Here is a 25,040-nt window from a genome sequence, read left to right on the forward strand (position 1 = left end):
GTACTGATTATATAATAAAACATGCATTATGAAGGCACAACACTCTTGGAATCACCTATCTATTATATCTATCTACTAAAATCGCTGTGTGAGTTGCAACATTCCATTTCAAATTACAGTGAAACTTCCTATATCAGGCTCCATCCATGGAAAACTGATTATAAAATATTTAACTGTAGTAGGTAGTAGTTACACCTGTACCTGGCACTATGATAGGGGTTTTCAATATTAAATGTCACAAACCATCAGTTGCTAAAACAACAGCAACAACAGTGAACTCCCCAGCCTCTCCCCACTATTGAGCACCATTTTGGCACCTGTTTCACCCCCAAATTAAGCAGCCCTTCCTCTTCCTGTTTTGGCCACTGTCTCTGCTTCCCCCCCACCTGCTACTCTCCTAACACCCGCCAAACCTGCTACTGAATTAACCCCCCTTGCACCTGCTACTCTCCTAACCCCCCTCCCACATCTGCTACCCTCCTAGCCCCCCACACCTGCTACTCTCTTAACCCCCCCCGACACCTGCAACCCTCCCAAACCCCCACACCTGCTACTCACCTAACCCCCCCTCCCATACCTGCTACTCTCCTAGCCCCCCACACCTGCTACTCTCTTAACCCCCCTCCCACACCTGCTACTCTCTTAACCCCCCCCCCGACACCTGCTACTCTCTTAACCCCCCCCACACCTGCTACTCTCTTAACCCCCCCCCACACCTGCAACCCTCCCAACCCCCCACACCTGCTACTCACCTAACCCCCCCTCCCATACCTGCTACTCTCCTAGCCCCCCACACCTGCCACCCTCCTAACCCCCACACCTGCTACTCTCCTAACCCCCCCTCTCACACCTGCTACTCTCCTAACCCCCCACACCTGCTACTCTCCTAACCCCCCACACCTGCTACTCTCCTAACCCCCCACACCTGCTACTCTCCTAACCCCCCACACCTGCTACTCTCCTAACCCCCCACACCTGCTACTCTCCTAACCCCCCACACCTGCTACTCTCCTAACCCCCCACACCTGCTACTCTCCTAACCCCCCACACCTGCTACTCTCCTAACCCCCCACACCTGCTACTCTCCTAACCCCCCACACCTGCTACTCTCCTAACCCCCCACACCAGGTAGCATATACTTCACCAAACACCCTTCCCCCCCCCTCCCCCGGCCACTGAGCCACACTCAAACATTGACCTCGAGCAGCCTTATGACTGAATTCCCACCCCCACCCACTAGGCAGTACTTTTTTTGTAGTTCCATCCCCCACCCCATGGCCCATGCCCCAACCCAGCCAATGCAGCAGGAGCCGTACCTTTGCAAACCCTCCCCTCCCCAACTAAGCAGTATTTTAGCAACTTCCCTTCCTCTCCCTGCTTTGGTTACATTACCCCATCAAATGCTCCACATCCCTTCCACAGAAAATCATTGTTGACCCCATAACCCTCCCAACAATGAGTAACACTTTGACTACTGAACCCCCAAGTAAGGCGATGAATCAATCCAGGCCCACTCTCATCCCGCCACCCCCACCCCACCCTAACTGTAAAATAGTTGTTGGCCCATTCTGAACCTACTCCCCACTGGGAAAAGAAATTGACTTTGGCCCATCCTACCTTCCCCCTCCCCACTAAGCATGAAATCTTCTCTGGCCCAGTGCACTCCTCTAGAGAGCATCAAAATGGCCCTCCCCCCCACTAATTATCTAAGATCCTCCTCCTCATCCCCTTCCTGTCCTCCCAAACCCCCTTCACCCATCCTCCTCACTGTCCCATCTCTCTCCTTTCCACATCCTCCTCCTTTCCTCTCCCCATTACTCTGCCCCGTCTCCTCCATCCCCATCTACCTCCTATATGCTGGTTATTACTCTAACTTCCTCCGCCACACACGCATACACACACAGCATCTGACATTTGCTTTCACTGAACTTCCTTTCATTGGGAAGGTGTATCCCTCAGTGCTTATCCATATTCTGATCCATTTGACTGGTTATCATGCGATGATGTATAATTAAGCTGTGCAACGTGGTGATACCTAATTATTAAGGCTGTATAATTTGTCATGGGAGTCACAGATCCTCTAATTTTAATGTTTTTGTGGAAAAAGCTATGGGGGATGGGGGACCTGTGCTAATCTCACCAAGTTCCTTCCTTCAACAGAACATGCCAAGATACTCAACCTCTTCCCAACCACCTGCTGTAGTTCAGACTTTCTCCATCCCACTCCCAATTTCTGCCTCTCCCCATGTGTAATTGCAAGGACAAATAGAAAAGGAATCCGAGACACAGAGAGAAAGAAGCAGAAGTGAAGGATGGAAGAGACAAAAAGGTGGAGAAAGAAAGAGAAAAATAGACATGGAGCGAGAGAGAGCAAAATATAGGTTGTTTAGTAACCATAAAAGATGCCCCTGATTTTCTGATACTTTTTCCGATGATATTCTGACCATGACTAATCAATGATTTCTTTCAAAAAATTACCATGACAGAATTGCAGCCTTACTGGTGACTGTAACAATTGGAGATGTCAGTTTTCCAAGGAAATATCTGACTCTACTGAACAGAAGCAGTGCTGCATGTCTGAATGAGGTTACCCATTTTTATTGTTACTAAGTTTTTCACTATTCCTTCTAGGACCATTTGCTATTCTTCTGGTGCAAGGGCAGGTGATTAGGGGTAGGGAGGAACACTGAGCAGTGTCTACTTTTGGAAATCTCTCTTCGTCTTGAGACTTGTGATGGCACATTGTTCCATGGGAACCATCAGTTCCTCCATTAAGTGGCCTTTCTTCATTTGTTTGGCTGTGTGTGTTGGTAGGCTTATTTGGCAGCAAGGGGTATCACAAGCAAGTCTGATGCAGTCTACAACTCTTATTGCCACGTTCATTTTCCAGCATGGATCACTGAATAGCGAGCAAGAGTGGCAACCCTGACCGATTTTGTTCCCACCTGATGTCAGGAACACTGAAGCTTATTGCAGCGTTTCCACTGATACCAAGATCAGCTATCTCAGCACAGATCAGGAGTTAAATCCAGCCTTTACCGATTTGCATAGCTTGGCACCACATTACATTGTGCAGTTGCTGCCACTGGACCAGCTTCTTTACCACATGGAGGGATGGAGTGATCAATCGTCTAAAATATTCCCGATCTAACAACAACAACTTGCATTTATATAGCGCCTTTACCGTAGTAAAACGTCCCAAGGTGCATCACAGGAGCATTATCACACAAAAATTGACACTGAGAACAGGTGGCCAAAAGCTTGGTCAAAGGGGTAGGTTTTAAGCAGCGTCTTAAAGGAAGAGAAAGAGATGGTGAGGCAAAGAGGTTTGGAGAGGGAATTCCATAGCTTAGGGCCTAGCCTGCTGAAGGCACAGCTGTCAATGGTGGGCCGAAGATAATGGGGGATGCACTAAAGGTCAAAGTTGGAGGAACGCAGAGATCTTGGAGGGTTGTAGGGCTGGAGGAGGTTACAGAGATAGGGAGGAGAGAGGCCGTGGAAGGATTTGACCACTGACCATTGTGAGGGCCCACCATCACAGGAACTGGAGCAGTTCAAAGACAAGACCCACCACCACCTTCTCAGAGCATCTAGGGATGAGCAATAAATACGCCCTTGCCAGCATCACCCACATCCTAAGAACAAATAAAATCCCCAAGGCACTCTGACACCTGTCAATTGCACAGATTGATAATGGAATTGATCAAAGCCTAGGAGCAGGTCACCTGATCATCCTGTCAGCTCAGGAGCAATGGGGAAGAAATTTTTCTTGGAGGCAGCACAACATGGGAATTCAACAGCATTGAAGTCAATCAAATAGAAAATCGAGCGGGGTATTAAATGGGCGGCCGATTCGCTCTTGCCCTTTTTGTGCTAATGCCCGAGATGAATTCATACACCAAAGTGTGTAGAGAAAAGGGACAAAATAAAAGAAAATAAACCCTGCCAGCTTTTTTCACCTCTATCTGCACATTCTTCTGCATAGTTAACCTTACTGAGCCTGACAATACAAAAACCAGCTCAGAAGAACTAAACTTGATTCTTCTCGATGCCTTTACTCTCCATTTTAACGGATTATGGCAAAAAATGCTTTGAATAATGAGCCACATTACTGGTCTCAGCGCATAATTCAAAGGGGTTTGCTCCACCATCTCCTACTCAAAATCACTGGACCCAAAATTCCTGGGAGGCCATTCTGCAGGCGCAAGTGCTGCGAACTGAAACCCCCACCTGCCCTAGCCCCAGGCTGGAGAACCTGCCTAAAATCCCAGGGACGGGGTCATCTCCATGGCTGGTGGGTGGGGGGGGGGGGGGGGAGAGAGGGGACCCTGAACCGCCAGTGCAATGTCAGAGCCGCGGAATGGCACCCCAACAGTGGAGAGGCAGCCCATAAGAGGCCATAAAACCATAAGAGATAGGAGCAGGAGTAGGCCATTTGGCCCCTCGAGCCTGCTCCGCCATTCAATGAAATCATGGCTGATCTGATTTTTACCTGAACTCCACTTTCCCGCCCTTTCCCCATATCCTTTGACTCCCTCGCTGATCAAAAATTTGTCTAACTCAGCCTTGAATGTATTCAATGACTCAGCCTCCACAGCTTTTTGGGGTAAAGAATTCCAAAGATTCACGATCCTCTGGGAGAAGAAATTCCTCCTCATTTCCGTCTTAAACAGGTGACCTCTTATTCTGAGACTATGCCCCCTAGTTTTAGATTCCCCCATGAAGGGTAACATCCTCTCAGCATCTACCCTATCGAGTCCCCTCAGAATCTTGTATGTTTCAATAAGATCTCCTCTCATTCTTCTAAACTCCAATGAGTATAGACCCAACCTGTTCAATCTTTCCTCATAAGACAACCCTTCCATACCCGGGATCAACCTAGTGAATCTTCTCTGAACTGCCTCCAATGCAAGTATGTCCTTTCCTAAATAAGGGCACCAGAACTGTACGCAGTACTCCAGGTGTGGTCTCACCAGCACCCTGTACAGCTGTAGCATGACTTCCCTGCTTTTATACTCCATCCCCCTAGAAATAAAGACCAATATTCCGTTTGCCTTCCGGATTACCTGCTGCACCTGTATGTTGACTTTTTGTGTTTCATGTATGAGGACACCCAGATCCCTCTGTACAGCAGCATTTTGTAGTATTTCTCCATTCAAATAATATTTTGCTTTTTTATTTTTCCTCCCAAAGTGGATGACTTCACATTTTCCCACAGTATATTCCTCTGCCAAATTTTTGCCCATTCGCTTAACCTGTCAATATGCTTTTGCAGACACTTTGTGTCCTCATCGCAACTTGCTTTTCCACCTATCTTTGTATCATCAGCAAATTTGGCCACAAGACACTACTCCTTCATCCAAGTCATTGATATATATTGTAAATAGTTGAGGCCCCAGCACTGAGCCCTGTGGCACCCCACTAGTTACAGATTGCCATTTTGAGCCCAGTGGGGGCCTCAAAGAAAAGTGTACTCTTAACTGCTTCTAGTCCCAATGGAGCAATTGTGCTTAGCCTGCCCTTTAATGGCCATTTCAGAAATCACCCACAATCTCTGCTTTTATCTCTTAAAATCCCTCCAAAATTGCCCCAACCTGGTATCCAAGGTGCAGGTCCTCTAAACTGATTTATACTTTTCTCTAAATCAGAGGGGAAAACCTAAAATTCTAAGCCAGACAAATTGGTGGAACACAATAGGTGGGGAAAATATCTTGTCCCATCTTCAGAGCTATTGAGCATAATCAGCTGAGATACAGTATCGTGGCCATCCTGCATCACCAGCAGTTGCTGAACTGGGACAACTACTTTAGGCAATGTCGAAGACACTTTGTCTGAAGGTGAACACCGAATGCCTCAGTCTTCCTGCATCACGAAGGGTCGAGCTTCAACATACTTACAGCTGGGACTACCTTTCCGGCAAAAGCTAGCTACACCGTAGAAAATGGAAAATTCCTAGTGTTTTAAATAGTTTAGGAGGGAGACAAAAATATTGGAATCCGGTGAAACCCTCAGATTGAGGATGGAGAACTGAAGGCCACTACGCTCAAAATAACTGGATGGATTTATGAGAATCTGTTTTAGTTTGCCTAATAGAGCAACAAGAACACACACGTGATAGACACTTTATCAGAATAAAGTAACTCTGATCAAGGGAAAAAAATAGCAGAAAAAAGAGTTGAAGTAGAGAAAAAAACTGCAAAACACACTAAAAACATAAAAGATTTTTTTTACAGTTCAAAAATATCAATTTAAAAGCAGTAAGTACATATGCAAATGAAAACCCCACGGAGGAGGGACAGGGGCTTCTCCAGTGGGGAAAGATCCTGCTAATGACAGGAGAAAAGGAACTGAAAACAAATTTCATAGTGTGGTGATATACATACATATCAGGGTGCAGCAGGTTATCTGGTTCCTAAACGCTAGAACTTCTTAAAGGGTTTGTCACCCGGTGGTTGTCCCCTCCTGAATGACAGGCAGTAGGCTGAATGAATGAAGAAGTGTAGTTAAGTGCTACTTGAACTTGGCCTTAAGACTCCTGCAGAGCTCACTGTGGGAGATCTGAAAGAATTGGCAAATACCATTGGCTTGCTCCGATTTAATATAAAGGTTACAGAAGCATTATGTTCTGTGGGCATCTGCTACGCCAGGCAGGGGTTAGGTACTGTCAAGTGCAAATGGGATAGCAGTCTCACTGCCAATGTGAAGACTGGCCGTCACTCCCAGTATTGGTGCCTGTTTCCCCTGCATTAACCCCCCGGTACAAAACGTGTACTGATCAATACTACCTCTTCAACTTACTTCTAAGGAGCCCATGGATCCTGTTGAACCTGGCTTGCTGCGCGGCATGGTCCTGCTCCTGTCAGCAAGTTCAGACGCCAGAATGTGCCTGACTGAAGGGTGCTGTTTGAGAGGTACACTCCGTGGGTGATTAAGAGTTCCATAAGGTTGATTTAAGTTAAAGTTGATCTGATCGACTGAGACAAAGTTAGGATAAATCTCTGACTCGACTGGCTGGTTCCCTACGATATTGTGCCTGTTGTCATCCATGTTGATGTTCAACTTGCTGTCCTCTTTGATGAAAGGCTTTAAGCTGACAGTGCGTCTCGGGAGCACCATGTAGTCACCCTCGAGCGGCTGATCCTGTGCCCGCCTCCACTTCACGTCCACTGGCCTCAGGGGGTTCTCCGTGCACAGATACAGCATTCCCCTCAGCTCGCTGTTGTTTTCTTTTTTGGCCGGGTTCTCGTTCAGTTCATTCATACCAGACACCACGTTGTGCAGCTGATGCATAGGAGGCAACTGGACCAAGACATTTCCCGGTGGGATGTTGCCCGGAAGGGTTGAGAAGTTCATCCCTTCACTGTTTGTATTCAGCTTTTCATCTTCCTCGTCGTCCAGGGAAATGCGAGACAGCGTTCCGGTAATAGTTGCAGGATTGCAAGTGTTAACTTCTTTGAAGAGTACTGGGGATTCAGAAACAATAAAAGAAATGTCAGTTGCCAACAAAATGCTTTGTATCCTTTTCAGTCTGTTGTATTTTTAAGTGTCTTCTTCTAAATTGCTCTGAACTGGATTTACCTTGCTGGGTAGGTGGAGTTATTCAGTTCAGGTGTCAGACGTTGCTCAGTGGTAGCACTCTCGCTTGTGAATCAGAAGGTTGTGGGTTCAAGTCGCTCTCCAGAGACTTAAGCACATAATCAAGGCTGACACTTCAGTGCAGTACTGGGGGAGTGCTGCACTGTCGGAGGTGCCGTCTTTTGGATGAGACGTTAAACCGAGTCGTCTGCCCTCTCAGGTGGACGTAAAAGATCCCACAGCACTATTTCGAGGTAGAGCAGGGGATTCTCCCCGGTGTCCTGGCCAATATTTATCCCTCAACCAACATCACTAAAACAGGTTATCTGGTCATTATCACATTGCTGTTTGTGTGGTTTGTTGCTGTGTGCAAATTGGCTGCCGTATTTCCTACAACAGTGACTACACTTCAAAAATACTTCATTGGCTGTAAAGCGCTTTGGGACAGCCTGAGGTCATGAAAGGTACTATATTACATACATAGTGTTACATAGTATTTACAGGGCAGAAACAGGCCATACGGCCCAACGGGTCAATGCAGGTGTTTATGCTCCACACAAGTCTCCTCCCACCCTTCTTCATCTAACCCCATCAAGATATCTTTCTATTCCTTTCTCCCTGATGTGTTTATCTAGCTTTCCCTTAAATGCATCTATGCTATTAGCCTCAACTACTCCATGTGGTAGCCAGTTCCACATTCTAACCACTCTCTGAGTAAAGAAGTTTTTCCTGAATTCCCTATTGAATTTATTAGTGACTATCATATATTTATGGCCACTAGTTTTGGACTCCCCCACAAGTGGAAACATCTTCTCTCCATCTACCCTATCAAACCCCTTCAATATTTTAAAGATGTCTATCAGGTCACCCCTCAACCTTCTCTTTTCTAGAGAAAAGAACCCGAGCTGGTTCAGTCTTTCCTGATAGTCATAACCTCTCAGTATTGGTATCCATCCTTGTAAATCTTTTTTGCACCTTCACCGGTGCCTCTATGTCCTTTTAGTAATATGGAGACCAGAACTGAGCACGTAAATGCAAGTCTTTCATTCTTTCTTATATTGTGTTGTATTGCTGTATCTCCTGCCCAGAATATCTCAATATTATATGATCACTGCATTGATAATCCTTTGTGCCACTGCATTTCTTTAAAGATTAACATTTGTGGAAAGTTTGCACTTTGAATAGGAAAAAATCTAGTTGTACGCGGCACCAAAAAGCTTCAGAGGCAAGAAAGCCTGAGGCTGATGCATGATGCAGGTTCTTGATTCCTAGAGTTTAATTAGACCTCACATTCTGTAAATTAAGATAATAAGCTTTGAGCTTTGAAATTGCTTCTTTTTTTTCTCTCTGCGAGATTGATTTTGTTTCTTACTCTTGCTCTACTTGTAGCTGATTTGCAGGTCAGTAAAACTGCAGTTAGTGTAGGGCAGCAGGCAGTTGCTAATTACTGTAGATGGGCTTTGGGGTTGCAGGTTGGAGTCATTAAGAGCTAAATCACTTAGAGTAATAGAGTTGCTTATTTTTGAAAAAAAGTTTTAAAAACGGGGAGGAGCTAGGATGTGCAATGCTGGTGTGGAGACATAGTCATTTATTTATTTCTGGTGGTGCTGGCATTTATTTAGTTATAAAATGGAAGCAGTGGGAATTAAATTGAAAAGATTTATTCTTGGGAAAAGATGATTTTTTTCCCGAATATATTGACTGTAAATGTTAGGAGCAGATAGGACTTGTAATGGGAGCTTGGAGAGATACTTATTTATTTCCAGCAGGGGTCGAGGGAAATGGCCATTTAATTACTTATTTCCCAGCCAGATAGTCAGGCGAACAACAGATGGAATAAATAGAACAGATTGCTTGGAAAGGTAAAAGTCAGAAATAATTAAACGTTAGCAGTAAATGCCTCAATTTCTGGAGCTGTGAGCAGCAAAGTTGGAAAGCAGCCATTTATTCACTGCAAACAGCTTTGTCCAGTGAAGAGAGCGGAAGTGCAACAGTGCCACCAATGGAGGATGTGTGTATTGCAAGAATTAAAACAGCTATCCAGCTTAATCCCACTTTCCAGCACTTGGTCCGTATCCCTGTAGGTTACGGCACTTCAAGTGCACATCCAAGTACTTTTTAAATGAGGTGAGGGTTTCTGCCTCTACCACCCTTTCAGACAGTGAGTTCCAAACCGTCACCACCCTCTGGATGAAAAAATTTCTCCTCAGCTCCCATCTAATAGCTAGAGAGAATTGAGGATTGGGGGGAAGGTTAGTTAAGATGGAGAATTGAGAAGTGAAGGCATATGGAGGGGTAGTAAGGAATTGATGAAGTAGGGAGTTCTGTGTGTAGTGAGTATTTAGGGGAATTAGGGTAGTCAGAATTAAGGTGAACAGTGTGGGATAGTAAGAATTTAGCTGGGAGAAGTGAGCAATTGTGCAGGATGTAGTTAGTGGGGATAAGGTAGTGTGTATGGGTGCAATGAGTAACTGAGGGGGTGGGACGTGAATACTGACGGATAGGACAGCCAAGGAAGGAGTGAGGAGTTCTGATGGTGGATAGTGGGGATGGGGGATATTGTATATTTGGGGATGACTGGATAGCTGAGGAAAGGGAATATTTTGGAGGTGCTAGACAGTGGGTATAAGAACATAAGAAATAGGAGCAGGAGTGTGCCATACGGCCCCTTGAGCCTGCTTCACCATTCAATCAGATCATGGCTGATCTTCTACCTCAATTTCACTTTCCTGCCCGATCCCCATATCCCTTGATTCTCCTAGAGTCTAAAAATCTATCGATCTCAGCCTTGAATATACTCAACAACTCAGCATCCACCGCCCTCTGGGGTAGAGAATTCAAAAGATTCACAACCCTCTAAGTGAAGAAATTTCTCCTCATCTCAGTCTTAAATGGCCGACCCCTTATCCTGCGACTATGCCCCCTAGTTCTAGGCTCTCCAGCCAGGGGAAACAACTCTCAGCATCTACCCTGTCAAGCCCCTCAGAATCTTATATGTTTCAATGAGATCACCTCTCATTCTTCTAAACTCCAGAGAGTATAGGCCCATCATACTCAACCTCTCCATAGGACAACCTCTCATCCCAGGAACCTTCGTTGCACCACCTCCAAGGCAAGTATATTCTTCCTTAGATAAGGAGACCAAAACTGTACGCAGTACTCCAGGTGAGGTCTCACCAAAGCCCTGTACAATTGTATTAAGACTTCCTTACTCTTATACTCCAACCCCCTTGCAATAACGGCCAACATGCCATTTGCTTTCCTAATTGTTTGCTGTACCTGCATGCTAACTTTTTGTGTTTCTTGCACGAGGACACCCAAGTCTCTTTGAACACCAGCATTTCCTATTTTCTCACCATTTAAAAAGTATTGTTTTTCTATTCTTCCTACCGAAGTGAATAACCTAACATTTCCCCACAATTTACTCCATCTGCCACCTTCTTGCCCACTCATTTAACCTGTCTATATCCTTTTGCAGACTCTTTGTGTCCTCCTCACAGGTTACTTTCCCGCCTAGCTTTGTATCATCAGCAAGCTTGGATACATTACACTCAGTCTCTTCATTTAAGTCATTAATATAGATTGTAAATAGCTGAGGCCCAAGCACCGACCCTTGCGGCACCCCACTAGTTACAGCCTGCCAACCTGAAAATGACCCATTTATCCCTACACTCTGTTTTCTCTCTGTTAACCAATCCTCTATCCATGCTAATATGTTACTCCCAACCCCATGAGCCCTAATCTTGCGTAACAACCTTTTATGTGGCACCTTATCGAAAGCCTTTTGAAAATGTACTACATCCACTGGTTCACCTTTATCTACCCTGCTAGTTACATCCTCGAAAAACTCTAATAAACTTGTCAAACGCGATTTCTCTTTCATTAAAATATGTTGACTCTGCCTAATCATATTATGATGTTCTAAGTGCCCTGTTACCACTTCCTTAATAATGGATTCCAGCATTTTCCCGATGACTGATGTCAGGTTAACTGGCCTGTAGTCCCGTTTTCTCTCTCCCTCCTTTCTTGAATAGCAGGGTTACATTTGCTACCTTCCAATCCGCTGGGAGCGTTCTAGAATCTAGGGAATTTTGGAAGATTATAACCAATGCGTCCACTATCTCTGCAGCCATCTCTTTTAGAAAACCTCGGATGTAGGCATCAGGTCCAGAGAGTATATGGGGTAGTAATGGGTATTTGGGGTAGTGGGTATTGGGAAGTTGAGCAGTTGGTCGAGGCAGTGTGTAAGATGGGATTTATGTAAGAATTACATTATGAAGAAACTATAAATGAATGGATGTGGTTAGAAGGAGTAATGGCTACCGTGGGCTGCTGGGAGAAGTGGAGAGAGACAGACAGATTTTATTTATAGAGCTGCCATTATAGAATCATAAAATCATTACAGCACAGGAGGAGGCCATTCGGCCCATCGAGCCCATGCTGGCTCTTTGTAAGAGCAATCCAGTTAGTCCCATTCCCTCGCTCTTTCCCTGTAGCCCTGCAAATGTTTTCCCTTCATTATTTAATTAATCAATTAGCACGCACCTGCTCTCCCCGAGGCCTAATTTTATTCATGGAGAAGCTGTTTAGTTTATTTAATTAATTCATAGGCCCACTCCCCCAAAAGTCTAATTTCATGTCCTAAGTCACCATTTATTTACTTAATTAATTTGCCAAAGTCCAATTTATTTTCATTAATTTATTTGCTTGCTGTCTTAATGCAAGCCAATTCAACTTAATTAATTCAGGAGGTCAAATAAAACTGGCTCAATAATTTAAAAACATTTTTAAACATCAGGAAGCACCTTACAGTTAGCAGGAAAAGCGCTTGCTGTGTTGGGAGATGGAGACCTGGGAGACGGAGTTCAGAGGCACAACAGCGTCGCCAAGTGTTAGGAGGTGTGAAAGGCAAGTAATGCTAAGTATATCAGTGCAAAAATATTTTTAGGCATTTTAAAAGGAAGGCGTTACCCAGCCATGACAAGAGCATGAGAAAACCGTGTCACCAGCCTTGGCAAAGTCGTGATACAGGAATTGAGTGTGGCAAACAGGAAGTGCACACAGGTGGCCAGGCTCGATCGGTCACACCACACCTCCAAGGCACTGAGAGCCTGTCCTCCAAAGACCTGGATTTGCCCCCCTGGACGGTCAAGGTGCAGGTGGCTCTTGACCCAGAATATAGGGATCTTCTCCGCCATGAGGAGAGCTGAGGCCCATGGGAGATGGAGATGTACGATCCAACGCTTGAACGGAGCCTCTTGAATAATGAGAGTCATTTTAAGGGTTAGAAAGAAAAACTGTGAAAATTGGAAACCTGAAATAAAAGCTGAAGATGCTCAGCAAATCTGTCAGCATTGGGAGAAAAAAGATATGTTAACATTTTGGGGGAGGGGGCCTGTTGCTGATAAAAGGTTTCAGATCTTGACTGATCTGCTGTGCAATTCCAGCACTTTCTGGTTTGATCCATGGCCAGGTCTGGCCCATGGTTTCTCTGACCCTGTCTGCCATCTACTCCTTGATGCTGGGTTTTCTTTTGGTTTGGCCCAGCTTATTACTTTAGTTAACTAAATTCTTTTGCAGAAATTAAGTTATCCAAACTCCTCCAAACACTGGTTAGGCCACAACTGGAGTATTGTGTCCAATTCTGGGCACCGCACTTTAGGAAGGATGTGAAGGCCTTAGAGAGACCGCAGAAAAGATTTACTAGAATGGTTCCAGGGATAAGGGACTTCAGTTACGTGGATAGACCAGAGAAGCTGGGGTTGTTCTCCTTAGAGCAGAGAAGGTTGAGAGAAGATTTGATAGAGGTGTTCAAAATCATAAGGGTCGAGGCAGAGTAGATAGAGAGAAACTGCTCCCATTGGCAGAAGGGTCGAGAACCAGATGACAAACAGATTAGCAAAAAAAACAAACGTGATATGAGGAAAAACTTTTTTACGCAGCGAGTGGTTATGATCTGGAATGCACTGCCTGAAAGGGTGATGGAGGCAGATTCAGTTGTGGCTTTCAAAAGGGAATTGGATAAGTACTTGAAGGGAAAAAATTTGCAGGGCTACAGGGGGAGCGGGACTAGCTGGATTGCTGTTGCAGAGAGTTGGCACAGACTCGATGGACCGAATGGCCTCCTTCTGTTCTGTAACTATTCTATGATTCTATAATTTTAGGTGCAAGAATTAAATATATTGCAGATAGCCGAACATTATCTGTGACATTGCTCATTGACAAAATATGTCTTTCTCTGTGTAAGTGTAACCCCGATTTTAACCCACACAGCAACAAGAACGGGGCATAAGGAGTTAAAATACAGACAGCATGGCATTCACCAGATGCACGCTGCACCCACGCCCAGCACCATTGTAAATGGCACGTTTTGGGCAGCCTGTGAGGCCCTTGCCCCAGGCAAGTGAGGTTAGCGCCTGGTGCTGGCAAGGAAAACCTGGTGCTGGGGAGCAGCAAACCTTGAAGAGGGCCGTCAGTTTAATTTTTAGAGATTTCTTTGGGGGACAGGAAGAGCAGGAGTGCTTCTCTGGGCCCCACAAGAAATCCTTGGACCTCCCCTGCTGCAGGCTTCCCGATGGCCTCAGACCCGCACGCCCCCAGATTTACCTTTGCCAGGGACGCTCGCCCGCTGGCTCCACGTCATTGATGTCGGGTTCGGGCAGAGATCGGGCCTAACTTATTTAAATGAGGCCCGGGAGTTAAAACGGCCCAGGCCTCATACCCATCGGCCCCAGTTAAAATCGGGGCTAATCTATTTCCCTCTTGCGTCAGCAAACGCTAGTTCCTCCAATTTAATGACTGATTGTATTTTACAATTATATATAGTTATTCTAAGATTTTTCAGATTAATTTGTTACCATACTTTCCAGTCTCTACACGGTAATGATTTTTGTGCTTATTGGGTTCTGAATGTACTCATTTAAATAAAATCAGATACAAAATCTCCAGCTGTGTGTTAGATTCAGAAAGTTCAATGCAAGGGTTGTTCAGATTAACTGTAGTCTTATGCCTACGCCTCTAATTTGGACGCCAATTACTCTTTAACCTGAGTATCTGTTTGAATATCTCTATTAAAGAAAAAACAAGGAAGCTGACAAAGGTATTGACAGGACTGAGAAATACATGGAATCATTTCCCTCGAGATGGATATCTTCTAGCGGCTGGGCACAGAAGTGTACGGTGGCTTGGAGCCAAAGAGAGGAAGGGATGGCAGCTTGTGCCCAAAATGATAGGTGGCTCAGACCTGGTGTTGGGATCAGGAGGGAGGTAGGAACCAAGTTGTGATGCCTCTTGGCACAGTCTGACAGGCTGAGTTTACAGCCGAGATGGGAGAGAGTAGTGGTCAGCGACAGGAAGTACTTGAGGTCAGGACAGGGGCAATGGAATCAGGGAGGTACTAGGAAGTCAAGGCTGTGGAGAAGCAATGGACTGGGAGGGCAAGGCATTGAGGTATTGTAGAAAACAGCTTGGCTTGGGGGTGAAGCATCTGGGCCATTAGGAAAGGACCTGGGGCAACAGTGAAGGAGTGTAAATAGAAGGAAAATGAAAGTCAGGATGCTGAGTGAGGAGTAGCACTAATAGAGAAACCATTTTCTAGAGATTTGGAACACTGTACAGGTAAGTAGATGAGTAAGAAGGATTTTATTTAGAACCAATTTCTTTTTCATGAGCTTGCAATGTTATAAATGTTAGTTTTAATTACAGACTAAGGTTTTGATTTGTGTTTGCCAGTGTTCAAAATGGGTGTTTTATAAAAATTTTAAAAATTGCTAATCAGCCAATCGGTGGGGAAAAATTTGCTTGTGAGAAAGAAATTTACCTGTAATTATTGACACAGGAAGTATGAAATGACAGACAGGAAATGCGTGGATGCGTATCATTGTTATTACATTAACATTAATCAAAAGAAAATAATATGATATAAGATGGATAGATAGGTAGATACAATTAATTGCCAAGGTTAACCCAGTTTTGGTAAACTGATGTTAATACTCACCTGATGGTTTTCCTGAGGATGTGGAGATGAACAATGTTAAGGAGAGAGAGTAGGGCAAAAATATTAATGGTTAATGGTGGGGAGAGCATTCAGCAGTTGTGCCACTCTAGGATCTGAAACACGTCTTACCTGACTGGCAGGCCAGGTCCACGTCCTTTTCAAAATCTGTCTATAGAAAGGCAGCAGAAAACAAAAAATACATTAAATTAGAGACAGAGCCTTTCAGCTGAAGGAAATCAGATTGTTCTGAAGCATCCATTCCCTGGCTGCTAGAAAAGTAAAAAGAGACATTGAGCTGCTGCATGCGAAATCGGTGCGAATCTGTCCACTCGATAATTGGGAGATTCAGAATTCTGGCCTCCTCCCCTGTGGCTCTCAAGTTCATGAACTGACATCTGATTGTGGAACAAGGCCCAATCAGGCCTTGTGTTGTGCTGCTGTAACTCTGGCCCACTTGGTGATGAATACCTATAATCCCAGCTGTGAGTGGAGTGCACAAATTCTAACGTGACAGAAGTAGTTTTATAGTAAGACAAAAGCAGTGGAGTGTTTGTGTTGTCATTTGGCATCAGATTTAGTCACGTGTAATCATAACTAAGAGGATGCTATATTAGAAACTGTGTGTTATAGCCTGATAATACTTTTAAAAAATTCATTCTCAGGATGCGGGCATCGCTGGCCAGGACGGCATTTATTGCCCATCGATACAAAGCCTGTATACGAATCACAGAAAGTTAACATGCAGATTCAGCAAGCTATTAGGAATGCAAATGGTATGTTAGCCTTTATTGCAAGGGGGTTAGAATATAATAGTAAGGAGGTCTTGCTGCAATTATATAGGGCTCTGGTGAGACCACATCTGGAGTACTGTGTACAGTTTTGCTCTCCTTACATCAGGAAGGATATACTTGCCTTAGATGGAGTGTAACGAAGATTCACTAGATTGATTCCTGGAATGAGAGGGTTGTCCTATGAGGAGAGATTGAGTAGAATGGGCCTATATTCTCTGGAGTTTAGGAGAATGAGAGGTGATCTCATTGAAACATATAAAATTCTTAGAGGGCTTGACAGGGAGATGCTGAGAGGCTTTTTCCCTAGCTGGAGAGTCTAGAACTAGGGGTCAAAGTCTTAAGATAAGGGGTCAGCCATTTAGGACCAAGATGAGGAAAAATTTCTTCATTCAGAGGGTTGTGAATCTTTGGAATTCTCTACCCCAGATGGCTGCAGATGCTCAGTTGTTGAGTATATTCAAGACTGAAATCGATAGATTTTTGGACACTAAGAGAATCAAGGGATATGGGGATAGGGCAGGAAAGTGGAGCTGAGGTAGAAGATCAGTCATGATCTTACTGAATGATGGAGCAGGCTCGAGGAGTCGCATGGCCTACTCCTGCTCCTATTTCTTATGTTATTATCCCTAGTTGTTTTGAGCAGATGATGGTGGGTCTTTTTCTTGAACTGCTGCAGTCTGTGTAGTGAAGGTGCTCCGACAATGCTGTTAGTTGCGGAGTTCCAGGATTTTGACCCAGTGATGATGTTATTCTTTGTAGTGATTTGATACAACTGAGTGGCTTGCTAGGCCACTTCAGAGGGCAGTTAAGAGTCAACCAGGTTGGTGTGGGACTGGAGTCATATATAGGACAGACAGGGTAAGGGCATTATTGAACCAGTTGGGTTTTTATGACAATCCAACAGTTTCATGGTCACTTTTACCGATATCAGCTTCTTATTTCCAAATTTTCTTTTAACTGGATTCAAATTTTCAAATTGCCATGGTCAAGTTTGAACTCACATTCACTGGATTGTTAGTCCAGATCTCTGGATTACAAGTCCAGTAACATAATATACTGCTCCTACTTTTACTGCCTTTACCGTTACACTAAGGGTTGATTTTCACCTTACCCACCCAGCAGGTGGGCAGTTAAATTGTCCCGGGCGATTTACTGCTGACTTCCTGCTAATTTTGTGCCGATCCTAATTTTAATCTGCTCTGCTGAGGCAGCAAAGGCACCTGCCTGAAGCCAGTGAGCCCATCTTTAAAAATGCAGATCAAGTCCAGTGACATCATAGGGCCCTGACTGCAATTTTAACTCTGGCCTGAGCGGGGAAGTTGCTGAATACAGTGAAGAGGATCCGAGACCAGAAGAGGCCAGTTAAGGTAAGTTTATTTTACTTTCCTTGTGGGGTCAGGAGTAGCAGGAGTGCTTCACCAGGCCCTACACGGAAAGTTTAAGCCGCCTTTGCGTTGGGCTTCCTCCCTTCTCTCGTGAAAATCCCTCCTCATGGCTTACCCTCTTGCCGACAGCCTGCTGAACTTCCGCTCCCACCCTCTGGCCTGATACTACTTTCCGCCTGTTTTGAGTTAAAATCGCCCGGGCCTCATGATGCCAATATCGGGAATGTTTGGCGCTCACCCCATCCCCTCCCACCCAAATCCCACTCCTGGTTAAAACTCCCCCATGTGTATTCTAAAACTGGCAGATTATTTCCCTGTCGAGCAATGGTCACCAATACAAATACAGATGCACCCCCAGACAAAAGGTGATACTGCTACATGTATTACACAGGAGCTGAATGTTCAGGAGACAAGCATTGATAGCAGCATTTCCATGAACAACACAGCTTGTTCTCCTCTTAAATATTAATCTCTCTGCTATGGTGGAGATAAAAGTTACCCAGTTTATAATGAAGCTAACCCCGAAACACATGGGAGACTTACAGCACAAGAGAAGTTTACAGTACAGGAGGCCTTTTGGCCCATTGTGTCTGTGCTGGCTCTTTGCTACAGCAATCCAATATTAATCCTGATTTCTCCTCATAGCCCTGTATCTTTCTCTGCTTCAAATATTTATCCAAATTTCCCTTAAGAAATGTAATGGTCTCTGCCTCAACCACTCCCTGTGGCAAAGCATTTCAGGCTCCAATGTCCCTCTGAGTAAAGAAATGTCTCCTAACCATGTGCACTCATGGCAGGTGAGAGGAAGTTTTTACTCATTTTTTTTAGCTTTGCTCTGTGAATTGGTCCTTTACTCACCATAATCTGGACTTGACCATTTTTGTACGAATCAGGTGAGTTTTCATTCTCTTCAGTTTTGCAGCTTCCTGTTCGACATTTTACAACATCCTGAATCTACGAGGATTTATAAAAAGCAGATTTAGTAAAACATCTGTATAAAAGAGTGATAAGGCAAACAGACTGCAGCAATAATAACCAGCAAGATGCAGATCTCTGTTCCTCTGTTTTTGTGCCTCTGCTTTTGTCTTTGGCTTCGTGTGACCTTGTTTTTGGTTCCCTACCTCCTTAATATTTCCAATATCTGCTGTGTCCTCTGCTACCTACTGCAAACCACAGCAAGATATTCTTCCACATGAGAAGCTGTCCAAATGCAAGTTGTTTCTGTCTGCCTTTATTTCCTTCTCTGTAAGTGAAAGTGTCTCTTGCTTTCTGTCAGCCTCTGTGTGTCTCCCGTTTGATCTGACTGTATGGGTTCATTTTAACCCCGAAGAACAGGTGGGTTGGGGGCGGGTGGGCAGTGAAAATTCACTGATTTCAGAGCGGGACCGCATCTCGGGTCCAACCCGCCGACTTCTGGGTTTGACCCAGACGCATCTGGGCGCGTGCATGCTTCTGAAACCCGGAAGTCCCGCCGGCATTTAAAGCCGGTGGGACAATTTTTAAAGGGCCAACTGAGGTACTTAAAGTATTAAAAGATGTTAAATTTTTGTGCTTTGACCTACACAAGCTATTTTAACTGCTCCTCAACTTTTCTCCAGTGGCCTCTGAAAGACGCCATGGGCCGGAGACGACTTGCTACCTGCCCTCATTTGGACCTTTAAACCAGTGATTGATACGAGAATAAAAGATGAGTTTTTGCAGCGGGACAATCAGTTCTCTCGGACAAACCTTTGGCTGGGAGTTCTTTGTGTTTAGACTGAGATTTCTTTGTTCACACTCAGAATTCTTGTGTTCAGATATATTTACCTACATTTTGGGCCCCCCTCAAACTGACAACATCAGGACAGTGGGGCGCAATGGATTTATTCTACAGTACATCTGAGGAGGAGGCAGATCACCATCTGCGGAAGGCAAGGCGAACAGTTCTGGGAGCTGCGAGTCCACAAGACAGAAGGACCTACAGAAGAGCAGAGAGGGGACCAATGGAGGGGCAGAGGTCACAGGAGGCACTACCTTTGTGAGAGGGTCTACAAACAGAGGCTGAGCTTCCCGGACCTCTCTGAGGAGCAATGCATACGAAGGCTCAGTTTGAGTCGGCAGGTGCTCGCAGACATCTGCACGCTCCTTCATCCAGAACTGCTCCCGGCTGGGTCTGGTGGCCACTGATTGCTTGTCGCAGTTAAAGTCACCATTGCCCTCAATTTCTTCACCTCCGGATCCTTCCAGGGCGCCATCGGTGACATTACCAGGATCTCTCAGTCGTCTGCACGTAAGTATATATGACAGGTCATGGATGGCTTGTTTGCTGGGACATCTGATTACATCAGCTTCCCCTATGACGACATCAGCCAGATTGAGAGGGCAGTGGCTTCTACTCTCTGGCTGGCTTCCCAGGGGTACAGGGTGCAACTGATTGCGCACAAGTAGCAATCTGAGGACCTGCACATGAGCCAGGTTCATCAACCAAAAGGGATATCAATCCATCAATGCGTAGCTGGTTTGCGACCACTGGAAGAGGTTTCTGCAGGTGTGTACCAAATTCCCTGGCAGCTGTCATGATCCCTTCATTTTGCACAAGTCCAACATCCCGGCCCTCTTCCACGCACAGGGCAGACTTAAGGGATGGCTCCTTGGAGACATGGGATACCCACTGCAGACATGGCTCATGACACTGTGAGAAACCCCACCAACGAGGCACAGCAGCTGTACAACGACAGTCACATCACCACCAGGTCTGTCACTGAACAAGACATTGGAATGCTCAAGATGCGCGTCAGGTGCCTGGATCAATCTGGGGGTCCCTTCAGTACTCACCAGCAAGGGTGTTACGTCCTGCACAACAGCACTCAACAGATAGGGTTACAAGTGGATGATCTCCCATGTGCTCATTAAGCATTTGCATCTGCCAGCAGCATGATGGTGGAGGTGGAGGAGGAGATGGAGATTGAGTAGAATGGGGCTACATTCTCTAGAGTTTAGAAGGATGAAAGGTGATCTCATTGAAACATAAAATTCTTAGAAGGGTTGACAGGGTTTCCCCTGGCTGGAAAGTATAGAACTAAGGGTCATAGTCTCAAATTTCCTCATTCAGAGGGTTGTGAATCTTTGAAATTCTCTACCCCAGAGGGCTGTGGATGCTCAGTTGTTGAGTATATTCAAGATTAAGATCGATAGATTTTTGGACACTAAGGGAATCAAGGGATATGGGGATAGGGCGGGAAAGTGGAGTTGAGGTAGAAGATCGGCCATGATCTTATTGAATGGCGGAGCAGGCTCGAGGGGCTGTATGGCCTACTCCTGCTCCTATTTCTTATGTTCTTATGAGATTTATGTTCCTGCAATGCCACTCAACCTCTCCGGCCCAGAAAGGCAACAACTCAAACTGTGAAGTCTCATTCCTGCAGGCAGTAAACTGTGCTTAAAGATTTTTAAAACTTAAAATTTAACATTTAAAAAAAAATTCTTACTTTTCCGTTCTGCCTCTTTTTTTCCTCTTTCTCAATCCAATCTTTCTTTCCCTCTCTTTATTTCTATTTCTGCACCTAATTCGACTCTAATTCACTCTATTTCCTTCTCTGTCCTTCCTCTTTTTTTCTGATTCCTTAAATCTCATTGGTTAAGGAGACACACTGTTGGTCTTGTTGTTCACCAAAGTCCCAGATGCCCCATTGCCCTTGCCGTTATCAGCTCGTACTTCCAGCAATTTGCGGCGCAAAACATTTTTGAACTGAAGGGTGAGGGAAAAAGTCTAACCAACGGGACATGCCGCGAGATACCCCGCTCCAGCAAATTCTGGGCCATTATGTCTCCCGGACTCTGGATGAAGCAGCTGGACAACCTGCTCTTATACTCCTGTCAACGCTGCTCTTAAAGTATCTGATCGGAAACACCAGACAATGACTACTAACTGGCTGAATTTGGTACTGCTCATCTAGATTTTTTTTTTAATTGGTTTATTTTTCCTCACCCCCACCTCCCCTCCCCTCCCCTGCCCCCCACAATAGCTAGTAACGAGTAGATCTGCCAGGAAATTGCAATGGAGCAGAGTGGGAAGGAATACAACCGCCAGGCTGGACAGTCTTGTCTTTCTCGAACATCCTCCTGGTAGCAACTCGGCCACAAAGGCAAACAGCACTCCAAATTGAACCACCACTCCCCAGTATAATCCAACAATCCCAGAGTCTAACAGCAGCAGCCATCAAATTCCTGATAGTAAGAGTTTATATGGAATGGCAATGGTAATGAGATACGCTGGTGAGGGGCAACAGGCCTGCAGGTACAGGGACAAGGCTGCACAGTGGGTTAAACTAGCTCCCAAACTGACACTTAAGCAACTGTGCGTGAGTATACATGGAATTGAGTGGAGGGCACCCAAATGAGGGTCGAGACTCCCAGTGAGTCACGCATACTGTCCAAGATCCCCTGTTGTAGTAAGCATGCACGTTACTGCTATTCAATAAGACCTTTGAAATACTGTAGAAAATAATTCCTTGGATACAGAAACCAGATGTAGTTTAATGATTGAAAAAACAATGTGACTCTCATCTCATGCTGGGGAACAGTGCAGCACAAGGTGTGTGGTATAAAGACAGAATCTCCCTAAGACAGAGTACAAGAAAGTCTAAGACTGGTTTGCAGTGCATGTGTGTAAATGCATGAAGCATGGTAAACAAAGTTGGTGAGCTGCAGGAACTAATAGCCACATGGGAATACGATGTTGTGGCGATAACGGAGATCTGGCTCAAAAAAGGACAGGATTGGGTACTAAATATTGGATACAAGGTGTTCAGGAAAGATTGGGAAGGAAAGAAAGGGGGGGGTGCTGGCAGTATTGATTAAGGAGAATACTGCAGTACTGGAAAGAGAGGATGTCCTAGAGGGGTCAAGGACAGAATCTATTTGGTTAGAGTTAAGAAATAAATGAGGTGCCATTACACTACTAGGTGTATTCTATAGGCCATCGACTAGTGGGAAGGATATAGAGGAGCAAATTTGCAGGGAAAATACAGAGAGGTGCAAAAGCTGTAGGGTACTGATAACTGGGGACTTCAATAATTCTAATATAGACTGGGATAACAATAATAATATAAGGGGCAAAGAGGGGGAGGAATTTTTGAAATGTGTTCAGGATAACTTTCTTAACCAGTACATTTCCAGCCCAACGAGGAAGGAGGCATTGCTGGATTTAGTTCTAGGGAATGAAGCAGGCCAAGTGAAGCAAGTCAGAGTGCAGCAGCATTTAGGGTGCAGCGATCAGTGCATCATAAGGTTTAGAATAGCTATGGAAAAGGCCATGGACCACTCTAAAGTAAAAATACTCATTTGGAGGAGGGCCAATTTCAATGGGATGAGAACAGATCTGGCCTGGGTAAATTGGAATCAAAACTGCAGGCAAAACTGTAATTGAACAGTGGCCGGTCTTTAAAGAGGAGATGGTTCGGGTACAGTCTAGGCACATTCCCACGAGGCAGAAAGGTAGGGCAACTAAAGCCAGAGCTCCCTGGATGACAAAAGAGATAGTGAGAAAGAGGAAACAGAAAAAAGGGGCGTATGACAGATGTCAGGTTGATAACACAAGTGAGAATCGGGCAAAATATAGAAGGTTCGGAGCGGAAGTGAAGAAGGAAATAAGTGGGGCAAAGAGAGAGTATGAGAATAGACTGATGGCCAACATAAAAGGGAATCCAAAAGTCTTCTACAGGCATGTAAACAGTAAACAGGTAGTAAGAGGAGGGATGACGCCGATTAGGGACCATAAAGGAGATCCACTCATGGAGGCAGAGGGGATGGCCGAGGTATTAAATGAGTACTTTGCATCTGTCTTTACCAAGGACGAAGATGCTGCCAGAGTCTCAGTAAAGGAAGATATAGTTGAGATACTGGATGGGCTAAAAACTGATAAAGAAGAGGTACAAGAAAGGCCAGCTGTATTAAAGTAGGTAAGTCACCCAGTCCGGATGGGATGCATCCTAGGTTGCTGAGGGAAGTAAGGGTGGAAATTGCGGAGGCACTGGCCATAACCTTCCAAACATCCGTAGATTCCGGGGTTGTGCCAGAGGACTGGAGAATTGCAAGTGTTACACCCTTGTTCAATAAAGGGTGTAAGGATAAACCCAGCAAATGTAGGCCAGTCAGTTTGACCTCAGTGATGGGGAAACTTTTAGAAACGGTAATCCGGGACAGAATTAACAGTCACTTGGACAAGTGTGGATTGATTAGGGAAAGCCAGCACGGATTTATTAAAGGCAAATCGTGTTTAACTAACCTTGGAGTTTTTTGATGAGGTAACAGAGAGGGTAGATGAGGGCAATGCAATTGAAGTGATGAATATGGACTTTCAAAAGGCGTTTGATAAAGTGCCGCATGGCAGGCTTATCATCAAGATTGTGGCCCATGGAATAAAGGGGGCAGCAGCAACAAGGATACAAAATTGGCTAAGGGACAGGAAACAGAGAGTAGTGGTGAACAGTTGTTTTTCGGACTGGAGGGAGGTGTACAGTGGTGTTCCCCAGGGGTCGGTGCTGGGACCACTGCTTTTCTTGATATATATTAATAACTTGGACTTGTGTGTACCGGGCACACTTTCAAAATTTGCAGATGGCACAAAACTTGGAAGGGTAGTAAACAGCGAGGAGGATAGTGATAGATATCAGGAGGATATAGACAGGCTGGTGGCAAGGGCGGATACGTGGCAGATGGAATTTAACACAGAAAAACGAGAAGTGATACACTTCGGTAGAAAGAACGAGGAGAGGCAATATAAACTGGAGGGCAAAACTGTAAAGTGGGTACAGGAACAGAGAGATCTGGGGGTGTACGTGCACAAATCGTTGAAGGTGGCAGGGCAGGTTTTGAAAGCGGTTAAAAAAGCATACAGTATCCTGGGCTTTATAAATAAAGGCATAGAGTACAAAACAATGTAAGTCATGAAGAACCTTTATAAAATACTGGTTTGGCCACAACTGGAGTATTGTGTTCAGTTCTGGGCACCGCACTGTAGGAAAGATGTGAATGCCTTAGAGAGATTTACTAGAATGATTCCAGGGATGAGGGGCTTTAGTTACGTGGATAGACTGGAGAAGCTGGGGTTGTTCTCCTTGGAACAGAAAAGGTTGCGAGGAGATTTGATAGAGGTATTCAAAATCATGAAGGGTCTAGACAGAGTAGATAGAGAGAAACTGTTCCCATTGGCGGAAGGGTCAAAAACCAGAGGACATGGATTTAAGGTGATGGCAAAAGAACCAAAGGCGACGTGAGGAAAAACTTTTTTACACAGCGAGTGGTTAGGATCTG

At 45.0% G+C, this 25,040-nt stretch overlaps 1 protein-coding gene across 1 annotated transcript in view; it reads right to left on the minus strand.

The window, feature by feature from the left end:
• LOC137342497 (adhesion G protein-coupled receptor B2-like) overlaps positions 1 to 25,040 on the minus strand; it is a 697,882-nt gene that overhangs the window by 20,586 nt on the left and 652,256 nt on the right. Inside the window, exons 26-28 of the mRNA XM_068006399.1 lie at positions 18,606 to 18,701; positions 15,701 to 15,740; positions 6,799 to 7,463 (exon numbers count right to left, since the gene is read on the minus strand). Of these exons, the coding sequence (XP_067862500.1) occupies positions 6,799 to 7,463; positions 15,701 to 15,740; positions 18,606 to 18,701 (801 nt within the window). The remainder of the gene's footprint in view (positions 1 to 6,798; positions 7,464 to 15,700; positions 15,741 to 18,605; positions 18,702 to 25,040) is intronic.

Source organism: Heptranchias perlo, chromosome 26 (genome assembly GCF_035084215.1).
Source record: "Heptranchias perlo isolate sHepPer1 chromosome 26, sHepPer1.hap1, whole genome shotgun sequence".
In the NCBI taxonomy this organism is placed as follows: Eukaryota; Metazoa; Chordata; class Chondrichthyes; order Hexanchiformes; family Hexanchidae; genus Heptranchias; species Heptranchias perlo.